This window comes from Tasmannia lanceolata, unplaced genomic scaffold, assembly GCF_043159265.1.
Source record: "Tasmannia lanceolata isolate RefF3 unplaced genomic scaffold, GAP_Taslan_0.1 ptg000023l, whole genome shotgun sequence".
Lineage (NCBI taxonomy): Eukaryota > Viridiplantae > Streptophyta > Magnoliopsida > Canellales > Winteraceae > Tasmannia > Tasmannia lanceolata.
This window is the reverse complement of record NW_027518700.1, coordinates 10,801,980-10,824,038: the sequence shown is the minus strand read 5'-3', so window position 1 is coordinate 10,824,038 and position 22,059 is coordinate 10,801,980. Positions and strand designations below refer to the sequence as shown.

At 37.1% G+C, this 22,059-nt stretch overlaps 1 protein-coding gene and 1 long non-coding RNA gene across 2 annotated transcripts in view; both read left to right on the top strand.

The window, feature by feature from the left end:
* The window catches only part of LOC143855769 (uncharacterized), a 72,994-nt gene extending 57,319 nt beyond the window's left edge, over positions 1-15,675 (top strand). Inside the window, exons 2-4 of the mRNA XM_077365837.1 lie at positions 14,092-14,649; positions 15,108-15,334; positions 15,438-15,675. Coding sequence (XP_077221952.1) covers positions 14,092-14,649; positions 15,108-15,334; positions 15,438-15,675 — 1,023 coding nt within the window. The remainder of the gene's footprint in view (positions 1-14,091; positions 14,650-15,107; positions 15,335-15,437) is intronic.
* A 238-nt stretch (positions 15,676-15,913) lies between these two features.
* Positions 15,914-16,859, top strand: LOC143856187 (uncharacterized). The gene is made up of 3 exons (XR_013238126.1): positions 15,914-15,985; positions 16,671-16,722; positions 16,817-16,859. It is a non-coding gene; the product is annotated as an uncharacterized LOC143856187 (long non-coding RNA).
* The last annotated feature ends 5,200 nt before the right edge of the window (positions 16,860-22,059 follow it).

The following is a 22,059-nucleotide window of genomic DNA, read 5'->3' as shown; positions in this document are numbered from 1 at the left end:
CACTTTAAAAAAAAAATTTGCAATTAACTCGTGAAATTGTTTTAGCAAAGAAAGATAAAAAGGTTGTACTCATGGAAGCAGCCACTTTCTACTGAAGCAGGTTTAATAGAATATATATTCCACTCTTTGATCTCATGATTAATAGGCTTGAAAGTGCAAGTGTGAGCTCTTGTATATGCTTGTGTTTGAATGTTGGTCTTCAAAATACTCATTGCATCCATTTAAAAATTGGAGAAGTGTATGTACATTTCACTGAATTCATGCCTTAAGTCAGGGAATCCACTTAGTGCTCTGATGAATCTCCATTGTATAATACTGACTGTGACATGGGATTTGCGTGGGTAAAAGTGTTGGATCAGTTAGTTCTATGGATAATCAATTTCAGTTAATGGTGAGCATGACACAAAAATTTGTGTGTAATGTTTTTGCTCCAGTCGGGTTTTGATAGAGGCATAATATTTGCGTATACTTCTTATATCGATGTGCTCTAGTGTTGATAATAGCATTGGGCTTATTTGATTTGGCGTCAAAGTTGTTTAATCTTACTGAATGATGCAAGATTTGCTTACTTGCTTGATGTTAATATCGCAAATTTTAATCACAGTACCGGATTGTCTTGAATTGTTTGCATATATAAGACGGTAAGGAGAAGAAATATCTGGGTTCTAGCAAAAGTATCTCCTTCCTTCTTCTTTCTTTGGAGGCTCTTTAGTCTTTTAGACACCCTTAGAAATTAGTAGCCATTCTCCATTGCTAGGGCGATGAAGGTGTTAGGCCAAGCCCATCATTAGAGGACTTACCAAGTTATGGTAGTACCCTCTCCCTTCTCTCTCTTTGTATATAGGCTTTCTTAGTATTTTAGTTATAATTGAACCTTTGTCCCTTTCTCATTGTGAAGGGGCGATGAAGGAGTCATCCCAAGTCCATCTTTAGGAGACTTGCTTAGTCCTAGTAGCACTTCCCTCTGTTGTTTAGTACGGTTACCCAGCCTTTTAGATGTTTTAATTTTTTTTTTTAGAATACTTCACATTACCAGGGCGATGAAGGAGTCATCCCAAGCCCCTCTTTTAGGAGAAATTGCTTAAGTCATGTAGCATCCATTTCTCTTCATTTTAGAAGACTTTCCAAGTCTTTCAGATATTCCTTTTAGACATGTTTTATCCGATTGACGTTTCACTTGTTTGTGGTCACATTAGTTTACTTGTTTGTGAATCACGCTGGTGTACCTGTTTGTGAGCGCGCTAAGTTTACTTGTTTGTAAATCATACTTGTTTGCTTGTTTAGTGTCTTTATCTCGGAATGTGTTCCGAACTACGTTGGGTTGATCCTCTTCCACGAGGTATGTAGTACAGCTTGGGATTCATATCCCAAGTCCAGCCAAACTTTTTGTAAATAATGTTTTAAACCTTCTTCAAAAACCTTTAAAACCTAGTTTTCAAAAGATCTTCCCCTAGAGTTAGGAGTTTCTTTTTTATAGGGTGTTTGATTGTTTGTTTGTTAAGTGCTTGTTTTAGAGTTAGGGGTCTGTCCTAGAGTTATAGGAGCGCCTCCGTCCAGTTAGTTGGCGATTCACATCGCCGACTGATGACTAGGTCTTGGATACGTTAGTGATCTCATTATTTTCCTTAGGAAATACAGCCTAGTTACACATAGGTTGTAGGAACCACCTGCATTAGCTTATGGCTAATCTCCATTTAGTTAGGGCATATAGGGTGTCCTAAAATCCACAATTCATTGGAATCTAATTGATCGCTTAAGAAGCTTTAATAACTAGTCCGATCTTTTAGGTCGTGTCTAGGATAGAGGTTTAGATGTCCTAGGCATCATAGCTTAGAATAGGCGCGAAGAACTACGTTGCCTTGATTCTCGTGGAGGCGGGGATACGTAAGCTTCTTTGGATGAACATCAGATCATCTAAGGACTCGGGCTTAAACATTAGAGTCTTAGGGTCTATTGTTAGCACTTGTGGCTTGTGTTTGTATATCGATTCTTACATAGGATCATGATAGTTTGTGTTCAACTCCTTGCTTACTTACGTACTTAGCTATAACATTTACCTGCTTTTGTGTTTTACCTAGTTGCTTAGTTGTAGCTCTTACCTGCTTAGCTGTAGTTCTTACGTGCTTAGCTGTAATTCTCTACCGTTATTTGGTTATTGATTATTATTTATTTACTATCATCTACTGAGGTTTGCTCATTGCGCAGGTTTATCTTCTTAGTTGTGACACTTTACGGTATTACCGCATTTCCTATCTGTCATTTACTGCTTTTTAGATGAGATGTGTTAGGATTTTATATTAGGCGCTATGTATTCGCCCCATTGTAGATAGGCGCTATGTGCACGCCATAGGTTTTTATTATTGCAATTGCTATCTGTCATTTATTGCTACTGAGTCAATGTCCAATCTTCTGTTGAGTCTGATGTAGAGCCCGTTGAGGCGCGTCTAAAGTCATCAATGTATTTGAAGTTTCCAATTCAATAAATACTTGATTGCAGCGTTATCTGTATTGTTATGATTCACTCTTAGATCTAATGTTTAAATAAACAAAGACACCCTTCTCGGATGAGAATGTAGACGAAATTTTCCTTGAGATCTGAAAAACGATCAAACTAGAGAAAGAGCGTCTAGCATAGCCACTTAAAGAGGAAATCGAAGCTATTGATAGTGGTATTGAAATCCGAAACTCAGGAAAGATGGATTGGCAAAACTTTATCTCCCGAGGAGTGCGAAGAATTGATAAACCTATTTAGAGGGGTTCATAGTAGTCTTGCTTGATCCTATAAGGATAAACCGGGTGAATGCCAGGGTATGGTGCAAAGCAAGACTCCATTTGTTTGAGACATCGGGTCAAAGAGCAAAATTCAAGAGAGATAGACATTAGATATCCTGTGGAGCTGATGAAGAATTGAGAGAAGACTTTCTTAAAATGAAGTCATAGATTTGAGCCCTAAAAGAACAATTGGGCTGTGTATTTTTATTATGATTCTGAGGTGGAATATTTCAAGAAAAAATGACATTTTTAATGTTTAGAATATGAGAGAAAGACAAAGAGAAGACAATGTGTCCATATGACAATTCTTTTAGAATATCAAAGACTCAGATGATGGAGTCAATGAGATAGATCGCATATGAGAATCGTCTTTACTATTTGGAGACAAATGAAAGTTGAAGAATCTTGAACATGAATTCAAGATCTCGAGAAGAGAATGGAGCACCGTGGTTAAAGTTTTGCCAGAAAACCGCCAGAATTTTCGATAAAAATATTCAAAGTCTTTGAACCTTAAGCAAAAGAGCTTGTGCGCCAAAACACCAGGAGGTCATCCTTGGACGTTTGAGCCTTTATAGCCAAAATCCTAACATTTAAAAATTTGTTTGTAAACCCTTTGGACCAAAAATTCAAATCAAACCATTTTTTTTCTAACCACATTATAAACCAGGGGCATTTTTTTTTATGAGTTTGAACTACGTTATGACCTGATCCCCATGTCTTCAGGGGTACGTAGGAAGCTTGATTTATTCAGGTTCGGTCAACCTTTAGAATAAATGTCAATTATTCCCTTACAAAATTTGAAGCTAATACCTAAACCATTCTTTGATAAACCCCAAAGCGAACTACGTGGACCTGATCCTCCATTTTTGGGGTACGTAGGTAGTCTGGCAAGACCAGATTCGGTCCAAATCGTTTGAACTTTTGATATCTAACCCTTTTGAACCCAAGCCCACCTAGAAAGTCCTTCTGGTGAAACAAGCAAAGGTTCAAGGCAAATGAAAGGAAAGACAGAAAGAAAAGAAAATAACGAGAGTCTGAAGACTCACTAGGTTGAAAACCCGAAAGGGCGGCCTAGATAGATACATGTACTTGCTAAGTCAATAACCAAAGGTGTTGGCTTATGCAAAGGCAAGGGTAGCAGTTTACGGGATTGAAAAGCCTGATAAAGGAATCCAGTCAGGGGCAAAGACTTCACATAATGAGTGAGTTGATGAGATCCAGAAGGAGTTCCACAATTATGAAGAACTCGGAAATTCAAATAGTGCAAGCAAAAGCTGAGACGAGTGGTCTGCAAGACAGAAAACTTGGAAGACATTAGTTATGACTTCCTACAAAGAGAGAAGTCGATGAGACAGAAAAAGTGATTTCTGAACAGGGCAGGATCCTGGAATCCGAGTAATGTCGGTGAGATTTACTTTGACATCTTTCTAAACTAGGGGCATTAAGACTGAGCAATCCGAAAGGGGTAATAACCATGACGGAGATCCTGATGGAGGAAATTAATGCCTCTTGACATAGTTTTGAGATTATTCTGAGCGGTTAGCCTTACCATTTATAAATACACATTAAATCTAAGGATGAATCAAAATTGAGTCAAGTCCCTTGAATAATCCGAATCTTCTTTGATCGAGTCCTTGGAAGTTTTTTCCTCATTCTTATCTGTTTCCTTTCAAGGTTCAAAGTGTCTGGCACTGAAAGAATGAGTGTATACCTTTTGAAATGTGGAGAAAATCTAGAGTAGATCCTGACTTAGGAATTGAAGAAAGGCAAGAGACCTGCCAAGGACATCAAGCCTCAAGTTATGAGCAAGGATAAAGAGAATTCTCAGATTCAGCCTTTGTGAAGATGATTTTACCACTATACCATAGAAAGAACCCATATAAATTCAAAATTTTCCTACTCATCTTGCTTTTGCTTTCTTAAGACTTTTGTCATGGAAGTACATCATACTAGGGGCATCTTTTATGACTTACGTCATAAAAGATATCAAACATGATGATAACTGGGATAACTATTCTCAGCAAATGAAAACCAGAGAAGCTTGAACACAATCTTTGGGCCAGTCTCTTCAATCAAATTGTTTTCTTTTGGAGTCAAGTTTTCAGAAAATCTTATCCCTAGCAGAGTCTAGAATTTGCTCATGCAATCTTCAAACCCCTAGCAAAATGCTTTTCACTCGTTTTAAAAGGGTCAATACCGAAAATTTTCTTCAAGTTTCTTGAGTTTTATCTTCAGCAAAGATCATGCATTTTCAATCATGACTTATTCATCTTGTGAAATCGATCAAAGTTGGTCATTTTTTTTTAATCACTTCAATGAATTTTCCTTTAATAAGGTAAAATATTTCTGCCAATGGCTCCATGATTTAGAGTTTGGCATTTTCTTTCATTATTTTGTAAATTTCTGCCAATGGCTCCATGATTTGGAGTTTGGCATTTTCTTTCATTATTTTGTAAATTTCTGCCAATGGCTCAATGATTTGGAGTTTGGCATTTTCTTTTATCATTTTGTAAATTTCTACCAATGGCTCCTTGTTTTGGAGTTTGGTATTTTCTTCTATCATTTTGTAAATTTCTGCCAATGGCTCTGTGATTTGGAGTTTGGCATTTTCTTTCATCATTTTGTAAATATTTTTGCCACAGGCTCCGTGATTTGGAGTTTGGCATTTTCTTTTACCATTTTGTAAATTTCTACCAATGGCTCCCTGTTTTGGAGTTTGGTATTTTCTTTTATCATTTTGTAAATTTCTGCCAATGGCTCTGTGATTTGGAGTTTGGCATTTTCTTTCATCATTTTGTAAATATTTTTGCCACAGGCTCCGTGATTTGGAGTTTGGCATTTTTTTTTATCATTTTGTAAATTTCTGCCAATGGCTCCGTGTTTTGGAATTTGGTATTTCGTTCATCATGTTGTATATATTTTCGCCAATGGTTCCATGATTTGGAGTTTGGTCCTTTTCTCTCACCATTTGAGAAGATTTAAAAAAAAATAAAAATTGCCAATGGCTCCGTGATTTGGAGATTGGTCTTTTTTTTTCACCATTTGAAAGATTTAAAAAATGTTTTCGCCAATGGCTCCGTGATTTGGAGATTGGTCTTTTCTTTCACCATTTGAAAGGTTTAAATTTTTTTTTTCGCCAATGGCACTGTGATTTGGAGTTTGGTCTTGTTTTTTATCGTTTGAAAGATTTAGAAAATGTGTTCGCCAATGGCTCCGTGATTTGGAGTTTGGTCTTTTCTTTCACGATTTGAAAGATCTAAATATATATATATATATATATATATATATATATATATATATATATATATATTCGCCAATGGCTCCGTGATTTGGAGTTTGGTCTTTTTCTTTCACCATTTGAAAGGTTTAAAAAAATATATATTTTCGCCAATGGCTCCATGATTTGGAGATTGGTCTTTTCTTTCACCATTTGAAAGTTTAAAAAAAAAATATTTTCGCCAATGGCTCCGTGATTTGGAGAATGGTCTTTTCTTTCACCATTTGAAAGGTTTAAAAAATATTTTCGCCAATGGCTCCGTGATTTGGAGATTGGTCTTTTCTTTCACCATTTGAAAGGTTTAAAAAAATATTTTTGCCAACGGCTCTGTGATTTGGAGTTTGGTCTTGTCTTTTATCATTTGAAAGATTTAAAAATTGTTTCCGCCATTGGCTCCGTGTTTTGGAGATTGGTCTTTTTCTTTCATCATTTGAAAGATTTTAAAAATATTGTCTGCCAATGGCTCCATGTTTTGGAGATTGGTCTTTTTCTTTCATCATTTGAAAGATTTAAAAATTGTTTCCGCCAATGGCTCCATGATTTGGAGTTTGGTCTTTTCTTTCACCATTTGAAAGATTTTCAAAATGTTTTCGCCAATGGCTCTATGATTTGAAGTCTGGTAATTTCTCTCATCATTTGAAAAGAATTTCTTCTTAAAGAAATTTTTGGTAAAACAACTCCACATGTTTGGAGTCTGGGCTTTTCTTTAACCATGGAGAGTTTTTAGAAGTAAGAAACTACCAGTGAGGAAGCTCCGAGTTTTGGAGTCTGGTCTTTTCTTCTTCGCCCGTGACAATTTACAGTGAAATGCCAAATTTTGGCATGTCTAATTTTCACTTCGCAATGTACCGTTACCTACTGAGATTGGGAGTCAGGTATATCTGCGTGGATTTATATGGAACCCTTTTCATAGGACCATATCAATCTTGGATGACCCGCTACCTTGAAAAAGAGGAGTCAGGATTATCTGGATGGCTAAACAGATGGATTTTTAGCAATGGTCTGTGTAGCTATCGCCCTTTTGTTTTGAAGTAGTTTTGACGACTGACCAAGCGATATTTGGTTTGATCGTTAAGACTTGCTCATCCTTTTTAATGATATCATTTTTGGCAATTGACTGAGCGATATTTGGTCTGATTGTCAGCAAAGACTCTTATTTGTCAATACAAATGTGCATTTGAAATATAATTCTGTTCTTTAAGTATTTTGTTTGATATTTTACGAAAGTTTTGATTTACCTGTAAAAAAAAAAGAGAGAAAGAAAGTGTGTTTGTGTTTTTATTATTGTTCGTTCATCTTTGCTAACTAGTTTAAATAGTTGAGTCATGAGCGTTACAGAGAGGTTATCTTTTTGAGATGTCATTAGTTGTCATGTCAAGAGTCAGTGAGAGGTCATCTCCATATTGCCTGCAGTCTCAGAAATCTTGTTAAGTGTCATCTTTGTTGTGTTACCTTTGAGAATATCGTTCTTAGAATTGAAAACCCCAAAAATTTGCTTTGCTTTCGGGTCAGTCAAAATGTGTCGTCTGTTCAGCTTTGACATTCGTGCGACAAGCACGCTCTGCCAAAGATGGGCATCTGTAGACACCCCATTTTGACCGTGCCCTAAACCTTCCAATTTTGTGTAAAACCCCATCAAATGAATGAATTAGGGTCCCAAAATTCACCCTAAGCTAGGGTAAGATCCTACCAAGCTCCCTGCAAAATTTCGTCGAATTCCGAGCACATTTGCCTAGCGAACGAGATGGGAGAATGTCCGTAGTGTAAACCACAAAAGGGGGGTGGATTATCCTAGATGGGGCTGTCCAAGGTAATAGAAGGGGTGCGAATTTGGCATCTCCTTATATAAAACCCATTTTCGTCAAAACAGGAGTCATTTTCTTTTCGACTAAAAAAATAGCAGAGAGGGAGAGAGAGGGAGAAAACCAAACCCTAAGACCTTCATCCCTTCTTCTCCGATCGCACCTCTGCGGATTCTGGCCAATGTTTTCCCTCCGATCGCACCTTCTTCTTCCTCTCCGATCTCCTCTTCTCCGGCAAATCCACCTCCTCCGGTGAGCTTGAGTTCCGGCCAAAACCCATTTTCCCCCTTCGATCATCTTCCCCGGTGCGCTTGCCGGAGCTTCGGCCGGAATCCTTGTTGAATTTCTTTTTGTTCTTTATTCTAGCAAGTAATTTCTTTGTTAAACCCTAGATTGAGATTTTAAACCCTAGATTTGATTTTTCTTTTCTCATTTGGATTCAAAACCCTCGATCCGAACCTCTTCTTCTCTAGTCATATTCTCCGATCATCTTTTACCTTGCTCCGATCATATTCTGATCAAATTCCTGCCGATTGCTCTTTCTCATGTTACCTTATTTCTTCCTTTGTTAGTTTCGGCACAATCATCCTCTTCTTTTGCTTCATGGAAACCCTACCTTTAAATTCCATTTTTCTTAAACCTCTTTCTAGCTTTAAAAATCCTAGATCTAAGTCATCTTTTACATCTTTGCTATAAAAGACATAAGTTCATCATCTTTTACCTTTGATCTTCCCTCTGCAAACCTTAGAATTGTGTTCAAGATCTCAGATCTAGTTTAATTCCAGGCCGTGCTTTAGAAATTCCAGAGCTTACCTTTAGAAACCTAAGCTTCGGTGGAAGATTCAAAGATCCGACGATTAGAGCTGCGGCTTTGATTAAAAGATTTCCTACAACTAGTATAAGAGAGCTGCAAGTTCTGATAAGGTATAGGTCTTGAGCCGAATTATTATTATTTTTTTTTATCCATAAATGTTTGCTTTGATTTATGTTATGCAAGTGTTTTAAAATGGCTCTAATCATGGATCGGTTGCAGCATATTTGATGAATGGGATTCTTAATGACTAAAAGCTGAGCGAACAACTAAAGTTTGTTAAAAAAAAAATGGTCTATGATGCTCAAATGCATGCATTTTGATGTTAACATTTGATATGGGTTTCGTTTCATCTTTGAAAATATTTCGGGAAGATTGTACGGTTTTCCATTGATATGTTGAGATTTTCTTGTATATTTCTCGTGATTTGCTTTGTGAGCCCTGAATTGCTTTCATCTGAATGAAGTGTTTTTGGGTTAGACAATTTTGGTTTTTACTGATAAGGTTGTGGGTTTAATATGAAGATCATACTCTGTTTTCCTTTATGTTGTAAATCTCCCAAGTGATGAACTGATTTGAAAATTCTGTTTTTAATATTTTGTGCTTGAAGGACAAGTGTAGTCACTGCTGACCATTTGATCTAGATATGATGCCAATATTGAGTTTACCTTAGATAGCTTGCTTTGATGTAAGCTCAGTCATGTTTAGGCGTTTCCAAGAATCTTGTCTTGAGAATTACATTGTAAAAGTTCACTTTAAAAAAAAAATTTGCAATTAACTCGTGAAATTGTTTTAGCAAAGAAAGATAAAAAGGTTGTACTCATGGAAGCAGCCACTTTCTACTGAAGCAGGTTTAATAGAATATATATTCCACTCTTTGATCTCATGATTAATAGGCTTGAAAGTGCAAGTGTGAGCTCTTGTATATGCTTGTGTTTGAATGTTGGTCTTCAAAATACTCATTGCATCCATTTAAAAATTGGAGAAGTGTATGTACATTTCACTGAATTCATGCCTTAAGTCAGGGAATCCACTTAGTGCTCTGATGAATCTCCATTGTATAATACTGACTGTGACATGGGATTTGCGTGGGTAAAAGTGTTGGATCAGTTAGTTCTCTGGATAATCAATTTCAGTTAATGGTGAGCATGACACAAAAATTTGTGTGTAATGTTTTTGCTCCAGTCGGGTTTGGATAGAGGCATAATATTTGCGTATACTTCTTTTATTGATGCGCTCTAGTGTTGATAATAGCATTGGGCTTATTTGATTTGGCGTCAAAGTTGTTTAATTTTACTGAATGATGCAAGATTTGCTTACTTGCTTGATGTTAATATCGCTAATTTTAATCACAGCACCGGATTATCTTGAATTGTTTGCATATATAAGACGGTAAGGAGAAGAAATATATGGGTTCTAGCAAAAGTATCTCGTTCCTTCTTCTTTCTTTGGAGGCTCTTTAGTCTTTTAGACTCCCTTAGAAATTAGTAGCCATTCTTCATTGCTAGGGCGATGAAGGTGTTAGCCCAAGCCCATCATTAGAGGGACTTACTAAGTTATGGTAGTACCCTCTCCCTTCTCTCTCTTTGTATATAGGCTTTCTTATTATTTTAGATATAGAACCTTTGTCCCTTTCTCATTGTGAAGGGGCGATGAAGGAGTCATCCCAAGATCATCTTTAGGAGACTTGCTTAGTCCTAGTAGCACTCCCCTCTGTTGTTTAGTATGGTTACCCAGCCTTTTAGATGTTTTAATATTTTTTTTTAGAATACTTCACATTACCAGGGCGATGAAGGAGTCATCCCAAGCCCCTCTTTTAGGAGAAATTGCTTAAGTCATGTAGCATCCATTTCTCTTCATTTTAGAAGACTTTCCAAGTCTTTCAGATATTCCTTTTAGACATGTTTTATCCGATTGACGTTTCACTTGTTTGTGGTCACATTAGTTTACTTGTTTGTGAATCACGCCGGCGTACCTATTTGTGAGCGCGCTAAGTTTACTTGTTTGTGAATCACACTTGTTTGCTTGTTTAGTGTCTTTATCTCGGAATATGTTCGGAATTACGTTGGCTTGATCCTCTTCCACGAGGTACGTAATGCAGCTTGGGATCCATATCCCAAGGCCAGCCAAACTTTTTGTAAATAATGTTTTAAACCTTCTTCAAAAACCTTTAAAACCTTATTTTCAAAAGATCTTCCCCTAGAGTTAGGAGTTTCTTTTTTATAGGGTGTTTGATTGTTTGTTTGTTATGTGCTTGTTTTAGAGTTAGGGGTCTGTCCTAGAGTTATAGGAGCGCCTCCGTCTGGTTAGTTGGCGATTCACATCGCCGACTGATGACTAGGTCTTGGATACGTTAGTGATACCATTGTTTTCCTTAGGAAACACAGCCTAGTTACACATAGGTTGTAGGAACCACCTACATTAGCTTAGGGCTAATCTGCATTTAGTTAGGGCATATAGGGTGTCCTAAACTCCACAATTCATTGGAATCTAAATGATCGCTTAAGAAGCTTTAATAACTAGTCCGGTCTTTTAGGTCGTATCTAGGATAGAGGTTTAGATGTCCTAGGCATCAAGGTTTAGATGTCCTAGGCATTATAGCTTAGAATAGGCGCGAAGAACTACGTTGCCTTGATTCTCGCGGAGGCGGGGATACGTAGGCTTCTTTGGATGAATATCAGATCATCTAAGGACTCGGGCTTAAACATTAGAGTCTTAGGGTCTGTTGTTAACACTTATGGCTTGTGTTTGTATATCAATTTTTACATAGGATCATGATAGTTTGTGTTCATCTCCTTGCTTACGTACGTACTTAGCTATAACATTTACCTGCTTATGTGTTTTACCTAGTTGCTTAGTTGTAGCTCTTACCTGCTTAGCTGTAGATCTTACGTGCTTAGCTGTAATTCTCTACCGTTATTTGGTTATTGATTATTATTTTTTTACTATCATCTACTGACATTTGCTCATTGCGCAGGTTTATCTTCTTAGTTGTGACACTTTAGGGTATTACCGCATTACCGCATTTACTATCATCTACTGACATTTGCTCACTGCTTTCTAGATGAGATGTGTTAAGATTTTATATTAGGCGCTATGTATTCGCCCCATTGTAGATAGGCGCTATGTGCACGCCATAGGTTTTTATTATTGCAATTGCTATCTGTCATTTACTGCTTTCTAGATGAGATGTGTTAGGATTTTATATTAGGCGCTATGTATTCGCCCCATTGTAGATAGGCACTATGTGCACGCCATAGGTTTTTATTATTGCAATTGCTATCTGTCATTTATTGCTTTCTAGATGAGATGTGTTAGGATTTTATATTAGGCGCTATGTATTCGCCCCATTGTAGATAGGCGCTATGTGCACGCCATAGGTTTTTATTATTGCAATTGTTATCTGTCATTTACTGCTTTCTAGATGAGATGTGTTAGGATTTTATATTAGGCGTTATGTATTCGCCCCATTGTAGATAGGCGCTATGTGCACGTCGTAGGTTTTTATTTCATTATTCTGCTATTTGCCTGACATTTTATTTATTCCTTATTTCATTTACTATTCATGATTAACTGTTAATTTTAGATTTACTTTCATGTACAGATCCTATACTTTTAGCTATAGCGTGCCTGTGTTTGTCCACCGGAACTTAGACACTCATTAGGAATGTCACTCATAATCTAGTTATGTTTAGGTGGCACACTTCTTTCATTTATCTTTTGTATGCTTATTATTTCTATTTCTCAGGAAATGCATGCTTAGGTAGACGACTCCTGAGGATTGTTCCCATTTCATATGATTTTACCCAAAATTCTTTGGATCTAATAATAAATGGCATAAGAGACCAAGTGCTTGCACTCGGACGAATTGGAGGCGCTCTTCGGACCTTCTCCATTCGTAATCAGGCACGAACCCATTCATTTCTGGTTATCAATGGTATACGGAGCATATTTTTTTTAGGATCCATGGCCGTATACCATGGATGGCGACTCTGAGTTTTGTTTTGTTTCGAGAGTTCTTCGGTAGAGCTCTCCTTCACGTGTGGATGATCCAAGAGGCCGCTGGGGGCTCGTCTCCCACCTCTTCTCCCGGATCGGGGTCCACACCCGCCCCGCATTAATGCCATTTTTTTTCTTGTATTTTTTTAGTGTTTTCTTTTTTTGGGAAAACTACTAGAAACCCCTTGGATCAAAACATATCTACAAGCTTCCCCCAAAATTTTCATAATTTCCATTAGTACAGTTTTGTCTCTGAAATAGCTTTCTATGTTTTCTTTTACCCATAATCCATTGGGCATTGTCCCTCATTATATTAGTATATTACCCTTAGAAATCCCTAAAATCTCTCCATCGAACCATCACTGTAGGGCAACATTAAATTCTTTGAAAATCTCCCTCCCCCAAATAAAGGCAACATCTCTCTGATGAGTGATGAGATTTTATATGGTGTGCGCTCGTATAGTCCTTTATTTTTCAAAAAGTAATGTATGGGCTACACCATAGGATGATCCAAACCGTCCATTTGATAGGCTACAATTTAAAAGTATTTTACAAGCCACACCATAGATCATCCAAACCGTCCTTTTGATGGGCCACAACGTAAATAGATTGCAGCCCAAAAATCATTTCCATAGGATGATTGCAACCCTCTGATCTATAGAAGGTACCATAATATGCAATTCCTCTATAGATCAGAGGGTTGGGATTATCCTATGGAAATGATTTTTGGGCCACAACCTATTTACGTTGTGGCCCATCAAATGGACAATTTGGATTATCCTACAATGTGCCCATCAAGTGGAAGGTTTGGATCATCCTATGCCTATGGTAGTATGGTGTGCCCGATCTTCCGATGGTGTGGCACGTACAGTACTTTTTGGCAAGTGGGATTGGGAATTAGGGATCTGCTAGGGACTATTGATCAATTAAATGAATCTGAGAGCAACCACCTTTGTCCCCATGTTAATAAAATGAATAAGACAAAATCTTAGCCTATATGAGTTGTGTCGCTACTCTCACATGCAACAGCCAAGCCGCAACATGCTTGAAGTGATTGTCCCTAGCAAATCTTTAGTTTTAAACCTAACATTTAACAAAGTAAAGTGATTGTCCCCGAAGGATGCGGGGCGGGGATGGGGATCAGATATTCCCCGTGGGGAGGGGAGGGGAATTCCCCACCATCCCCGCAGTGGGGAGGGGAAGGGGAGGGGGAAAATTCCCCGCAGAGGGGAAGGAGTAGGGGACCCCAACATCTGGCCCTGCCCCGCCCCGTTGCCAGCCCTAGATGAAACCATATGCAAGTTATCGGTTGACGAAGAAGTGAAGAATGAATACTTGAGGGTAATATTTATTTTTCGTATATCACTTCCTCTATTTATAAGTTACATGTTTAAATAATATTCCGTGACAATTCCTTTCCTTTTTTACAGTTGCATCCAGAACACCAACGCTTCTTTAGCAAACGGTATCCCCTCTACGAAGATATGAAAGCTGTCTGCGATGATGATTACGCACGTGGGGAGGATGTCAGGGATACAAGAAGGGATCCCACTCAGCCGACGCAGGACACACCTGGTGCTTCTTCCTCGACCCTTCCGGTTGGGCTAGATGATATGGACGACAGCTTCCTCCGTACTCCGCCTCATGGTAGAGCGTCTTCATCTACACCTGCCTTAGATGCTAGCATTGGCTATAGTGACTCTTCTCCTATCAGGGGCCCATCTGCTAGTGGTGGGAAGAGGTCAAAGAAGCGTCCTAATGCTGCACTTCTATCGGAGTTGCTGGTTGTGTCTTCCAGCATTAATAGGGTTGCTGATGCCATAATTACTACTGGTGAGGTGCACAGCCTCCCTGACCTGAAAGATGTCGTGCTTGAAATTGGGGGCTTCCTCAGAGGTGACCTCGTTGATGCTTATGTGTACCTGCACGGGCATCACAAGGAAGCTGAGGCATTCCTTTCTCTGGAGAAGATGGACCGACAGGAGATGGTGGGGCGCATTCTGCGCCGTTTGGCTGGGTCTATGTCTTGAACCGTTTTGGTTGGAGGTTTTTTTGGTTCTTGGGTCTTTTTATGGATGGAACTATGTGTTACTAATGAATCTTTTACTTATGAACTATCTATGTGTTATGTTTAGATATATTTTGGGTGTATTTGTTTGATGGAACTATGGGTGTAATAGTTTCTTGGAACTATTGGTTTTATGGATGGGTGTAATGTTTAGATATATTAGATTTATGTGAAGGTTGGGGTCTTTGGCTAAATTTTGTTTGATAATTTTGATGATTTGTGTGTGTGTGTGTGTGTGTGTGTGTGTGTGTGTGTGTGTGTGTGTGTGTGTGTGTGTGTGTGTGTGAAGGTTGTGGTCCTTGGCCCAAATCATAAGTAAATGTCGTTTATCTATCATTTCTTGTTGCAGCTATGCATGTGTTGTTTATGTGGTACCAGGTAATGGCGAAGGATAAGTTTTATGTGGTTTTCAAGGGACGACAGGTGGGCATATTCAAGAGTTGGGCAGACTGTCACCTTCAAGTGAACAAGTATAGTGGAGCATCTTATCGCTTCTATGCCACAAGGAAGGAGGCAGAAGCAGCCTTAAATGCATATATTGAGCGCCATGAGGATTTGAAAGACAAGCGTGAAAAGGACATCCACAGTGTTCCTTGGTTTTTGGGGTTAGCCATTGGTGTGGGATTAGTACCTATGACAGTAGCATTTTAGACTTTTTTTCCACTTGTTTATGAGGTATGTTGACTCACATTATGGTTTTATATGCAGACTAGGCATTAAAATGGCTGCTGATGCCAAAATTACTTCTGGTGAGGTACACAACCTTCCTGACCTCAAAGATGCAGTGCTGAACATTGATGGTTTCGCCAGAGGTGAGCTCATTGATACTTACGTGTACCTGCATGGGCATTGCAAGGAAGCTGAGGCCTTCCTTTCTCTGGACGAGATGGACCGAGTGGAGATGTTGGGGCGCATTCTGCGCCGAATGCGCCGTTTGGCTATGTGATGTTTATCTATTTTTAATTGAACCGTTTATATATGAACTATGTGTGTATATCTATATTTTGTGTGTACCAAGACCTTGGTAGAAATGTTATAAGTTATGTTTATTTTCTGTTGATAGATCATACTATGTACGTGTTGTTTATGTGGTAGCATTTAATTTATGTATGCTTTCAGCTTTGGTGTGAATGAGGAGCATTAAGTGCTTGCCAAGAGCTGTTCATAGTTCCTTGCATTCGTGCATTTTTCTGTTTGACTTGACAAGAGTTGTTGAGGAATTGGTATTTAATAGTGTGGACGCAGGTGCTTCGAAGGTAATAAGATTGATCTCTCCCTGTTCAAAGTTCTTTTGATCTGTCTGCATGCTTAAATTTAATCAAGCTAGTCATTTTTGTTGTTGCCTTTAGTTCATTCTTTTGCTCATAGGTCCTCAAACATATAAATGACTAGTACTTTCCTATGACCCACAGCTATGATACACAAACTAGCAACTACATTAAGAGATAGTTTACAAACTCAACATCTATCAAGATACCATGCTCAATCCAAGCATCATCTTCTTCCATATAACTATTCTTTTTGTCTTGTGTGGGATTGCTCATTATGCACACATGGTTTTCATTCCCATAATGCACGGTTTCTGGCCCTATAATACCTTTTGCATTAAAAAAATTTAAGTCCAATAATGATTTCTATGAAAAAGCGCTAGAGGGGCTAATACTGTAAATGTGGCTGGTTACAATGTTTTTGTAAAGAAAAAAGATCATTTTTCATGTGGGTGCCTTTTTTTCTGAGGTTTTTTTTCTGTTTTATCAATTTAGGTGATGGCAAATCATGCTGGCAAACTCTAGTTCGGTTTTCTTTTTCTTTTTTCCTTTTTTTGAATGGTTTAGTTCGGTTTTCTTCTAGCAGTTTACATATATAGTCCATCCATTTATGTTCGGTTCTTTTCTTCTTTTTTTTTCAAATTCTGTAACTGATTATGATTTGTTGTGTCAGGTACATGTCTCTGTAGGTGTTGGGGCATGCTATGTTAAAGTAGAGGATGATGGTGAGTAATAATTTAACTTATTTGGTTTGTATATTATGGCACTCTTAAATTTAGTTACCACTTACTATGTTCCATTTTGTATGCATGCTTGCAGGATGTGGTGTTTCACGTGATGGATTGGTTCTCTTGGGGGAAAATATGGTATTTATTTAACTATGTGTTTCACTTTGTCCAGTCAGTCAGTCACACTCTTAGCAATCTATATTACCGTGTTTTACAGTTATTGCATAATATTACAAGAATGCAATTTATATTTATTTACATTCCTTTACATTTTTTTCTCCTTTTCTTCTTTAAGTTGAAGCTGAAGTAAACTCAAATTTTCAATCTCCAAATTTTTTATGCTCTATTTTCGTAGTACTCTTTCTTTTTTCTGTTTTTTGTGGACCAAAACTTGATTAATCCTGATTTTTTTGCTCTGAAATTTACTGTTTTTGCTATTTGCTTCAATTTTGATGGATGCTTCAAAGTTTCAATGCTTCTATAATTTGTCAAAGAAGTATGGTTTGCTACCTGCTTTCTTCCAATATTGAAGTTATTAGATGTTTGTTGCCGCTTTATTTGGATACACTGCTCAATTTGAATCAACAACATGTATAGCCAATCATTCATAAGGCCTTACCCTGTGGTGCTTGATCAACTGTACTCATATTGCTTTTCCATGATTTTATTGTTGGCTGCTTCTCCATGGAGGAAGGTTTTGGTGAGTTGTGTGTATGTGTGTATGTGTGTGGGGTGTGCAAAATCCCAGATTATATTTAGATAATGGTCATCCTCTGTTTGAGAAGGTAATTTAATGAACTTGGTCAATGTTCATAACTCCCAGATTATATTTGATATGTGAACAGCCACATCGAAACTTCACTGCTTATCTGAAATGGATGCTGGTATTGAAAGCGTTGGTTTTAGGGGAGAGGCATTGGGTTCCCTTTCTTACGTCTCCTTGTTAGAAGTTGTAACAAAAGCTCGTGGGAGGCCAAATGGTTATCGCAAAGTCATAAAGGCATGCACGTGTTGTTTATGTGGTAGCATTTAATGCCCAAAAATGAAATTGTGCAAAATATGTTTAATATGGGTTTCTGCATATTTTCCCTTGCTTTCTGGACAAGTGAACAACGATAAAACAACTTTTCTGCATATTTTATCTCGCTTTCTGGGCAAGTGAACAGCGAGAAAGCAAGGGAAAATCACAGTTTCTTTTCCTTTCCTTTCCATTTTGCCACGTCAGATTCCTTTCCTTTCTTTTCCTTTCCTTTCCCGAGAAAACAAGTGAACAGAGCCATTGTGAATCCAAAACGAACATGGCCTTAATATACAAGAAGTTATTCTTGAAAATGGTTAAAGAATGCAACCTTTCTAGTTTCTATAATGGGAAGTGATATATATTCACCCCTTTTCTTCCCTGGGCCAGCCTCCTATAGTGTATTTAGGACAACCCTTTTTTTGGTTAGCATCCAAGAAAACAATTTCATTGTCCATATTCAGTAGAAGATTTCATGTCCCAAACTCCCAATTACCATTTTGGCGTTACACAAACAAGGAAATCAATTACTTAATAAATAAATCTCCTGATTTGTTTCTATCCTAATTATTTAAATAGGGAAAGCAGAAAAGCCTTGTCTCTTTCCCAACAGACATTAAACCAAATATAGTAACCCAAAAAAATAAAAATAAAAAAGATAAGAGAGAAAACAAGAACAAGAAATCAATATAATTCAAAAGAAACGGATATTGGGTCTGTTACAGAGATAAAAGGAAATTTGAAATTAGTTATTTGTTTAGGATAATTAAGGATCTCTCAAGTCATAGAGGGAGGAAGACATTGGTAATTTGAAGGACTGGAATTTCTTTTCATGGAGTGGCAAAGGTGCCAATGGGGACTCTTAGTGCTCTTCTTCTTCTTCTTCTTCTTCTTCTTCTTCTTCTTCTTCTTGTGTTTCTTCCAAAGAGTCAGAGCCAATGAGAGGAAGAGAAGTATTGAGAGTATTGTAAGGAGTTGTTCTTGAGGACTTAGCAGCCATGAGTATTCTTCTTCTCTTGTTGAAGGGATTCTCTGCCTTTACAAGATCTTTCACACAAGTCACTTCTGCTAGGTTAGCAAAAGATTTTGATTTCCCAGCAAAGAAATTCGACAAACCACTTCTGAAAAATAAATAAAAGATGGATTCAATTATCAATTTGAATTTGGAGAAATATACAATGCAACTTGGTTAAGATTTCAACAAAAGAATATAAGGAAGAGAAAAAAAACATACTAATTTGATCATGTGAGAACTCACATTAACTCAAACAAAATAATAAGAAACTAATAATTGTCAAAACCCCACAAGTTAAAACTAAATAATAGTGTACAAATCTGAAAACATGTGTAAATTGATGTTTCCAAGATCATTTAAATGTTCCTAGTAAAAACCTATCTAATCAGAGGTTGTTTCATCCAAAGTTAGCAAAAACAATGTTTTTTTCTAAAAAATGCCCTTTAAAACTCGTTTTAATGGTTTGTCGTTTAAAACTTTCACAGTAAAAAAAATCTGTTTTATTGAGGAAAACATTGTAAATGTATTAAACATTTTTTTGAGGTCAACTTTCCAACTTTACCTCCGTTATATTTTGTAGATTACAACATTTTAAATGCATTTTTTTGTGTTTCTGTTTTTTTTACTACATTTTTTTGAACCAAAACCATACATTTTGTTTTTCATTTGAATACTGAACCAAAACCATACTAAACTCAAATTTTTGCCGTTCCCGTTTTATTGCCGAGTCACGTTTTGTTGACGATGGTTTCATCCCCATTTCGACTAAGTTCGTCGCCTCAAAAATCAGCCCGTCACCTTGTTGTTTTAGTCTGAGATGAATCTCCCCAACAAGCATGTTTTTTGATCTCTCAAACAAGTACCGTTTTTTTTAGGGAAGTGATATCCACGCCTTTCGATTACTTGGGATACCCAACAACGGTGTATCAATGACTACAGAGGAGCTAATGTAGTTCACGTCACAAGGATTCAATGGGGCTGATTGCCACGTACACTTCTGTTGGGTGTCCCAAGTAATCAAAAGGGGTGCATATATCACTTCCCTTTTTTAGTACCTAAAAAAAAGGATGTTTTCATCTACTTTAACAAATGTTTATTTTAGTACAACCAAAGATACCAGTTACATGGTCTGATTGCTTTGACTTGTTTTGTTGGCCACCCACATAGTCTATTTTTTAGTGTTTAGTGTTTAGGCCTTAAGAATAAAAAGTTAAAAACCGAATGGCGGGTAACCTGCGAGCACCAACGCCCGACCCAGACCCACCCGTGGGTCACGGGTACTGGTTGGGTGTGGGTATTTTTTTTCGCTGGTTTTGAAATTGGTACCCGTACCCCTGCGGGCCGGGTGTACCCACGGGTACGGGTCCCATTTTGTCGGGTCTATATATCCCAGCTGTATTATGCCTATTATCTTTAATAATAAGTTATGATATATATATATATATATATATATATATATATATATTAACTACTTTGTTTAGGGTAAAATCGTAATCTACATACGAAAAGTACCGACACAGGGTACCTGTCTATGATAATTACAAAAAAAAATACCAAAAAGAGGTAAAGACATATGACAATGACGAAACAACTACTTTATATTACTCATTCAGGACACTTGCAAAATATTGATGGATTTCGGGCACCTCAAGAGGAACAACAATTATGGAAACCTCTATCGATTGGAGGGCTAGGATCAGCTTATATCGATTGGAGGGCTAGGATAATATTAAATAATATTAATAATTACTGAAGAGGAACAACTATTATGGAAACCTCTATTGATTGGAGGGCTAGGATCAGCCTATATCGATTGGAGGGCTAGGATAATATTAAATAATATTAATAATTACTTAATATGATTCCGAAATTTCAGCTGAAATTGTCGAAATTTCGGTCAAAATTCTATATGAGAAAAATATTCGTTCATTGATTTAGTCGGATTTCAGGCAAAATCCGCGAAATCCATAAAAATCAATTTAAAAGATACTTTAACTCGGTCAAAATTTCAGGATAATATTAAATAAGGGATAAAATCCATATTTTTTTGGGATATTCCTTAAATTTCGGAACGGGATGTCGGGGGGAACTGAAATTTCGATCGAAATTTTTAAAATTCGGTTAAATTTCGAAACAAAATTTCGAGGCAAAACAAAATTTAGTTAGAAATTTCATACCATTGTGGGTTGACCGGATTTGGATTTCAGTCGAAATTTCAAACCATGCTTAAGAGCAAGATTTTAAATTTCAATTTAAGTTTCGGTCGACTTGGAAATGTGGACGTTTCGGTTTCAGAAGAAAATTTCGGTAAAAAGTAAAGTAATACTGTTTTCACTATTATATGAATAGATCCTAGGTAGTTGTTCCTTTTAATCAACTCCAATATTAGATTGCCACTTCATGTTGCACTATTTGAACTAATATTTGGGTCCCACGTGCAACGCAAGTGCATTTTTCCTAGTGAAGAAAAAGACTAACAAAAAGTGGGACCCACAGGTAAAATGTATTACACATTCTCGCCCCTACTATTTATTTCGAAATCCAAAGATTATTTTAGTAAAAAAAGTGAAACCGATAGATATTAGTGGGACCCACTATTAACAGCTTTTGTAAATAAAAGTGGTCGTGAAATAAAAAAAGGAGAATCAAATACCAACGCAAGCCTGCCAAAAATCAGACAAGCTGGCTTTCTTGCTCCATTCTCTTCTAACTTTCTTAGTTCTAACTTATAAGTTCTGACCAAGGTTTTAAATTTCGACAGAAATCCGAAATTTAGGATTTCGGTGGAGACCGACACCGAAATCAACATTATCCGAAACGGTATTTTATTTCGACCGAAATTTTGGAATTTCGGACGGAATTTTAGAATTTAGGATGGAATTTCGGGCCAAATTTCGTTTTTTCCGAAATTTAACCCAAAATACCTTTTTTTATAATTAATTTAATAGTTCACCGAAATTTCGAACGAAATTTAATATTGAATAAAGTAGTCATTTATTTGTTGTACCGGATTTCGACCGAAATTTTGAAATTTCATGGGTCTGAAACCGGTATCGAAACCGAAATTTCAAACCATGCTTCTAACCAAGGTTTTAAATTTTGGTTTCGGGCGAAATTTCGGTCCTTCCCAAAACCGAAATTTCGTAAACGCTCTCGAAATATCATTTTTTTAAGCCAAAAGTTCGGTAATTTCGGTCGAAATTTGGTAAAGGATTAAATAATATTAATTTATCAATTATTTCGCCAAAATTTCAACCGAAATTTAGTACATTTCAGAAATTTCGATTTCGGTGCAATTTCG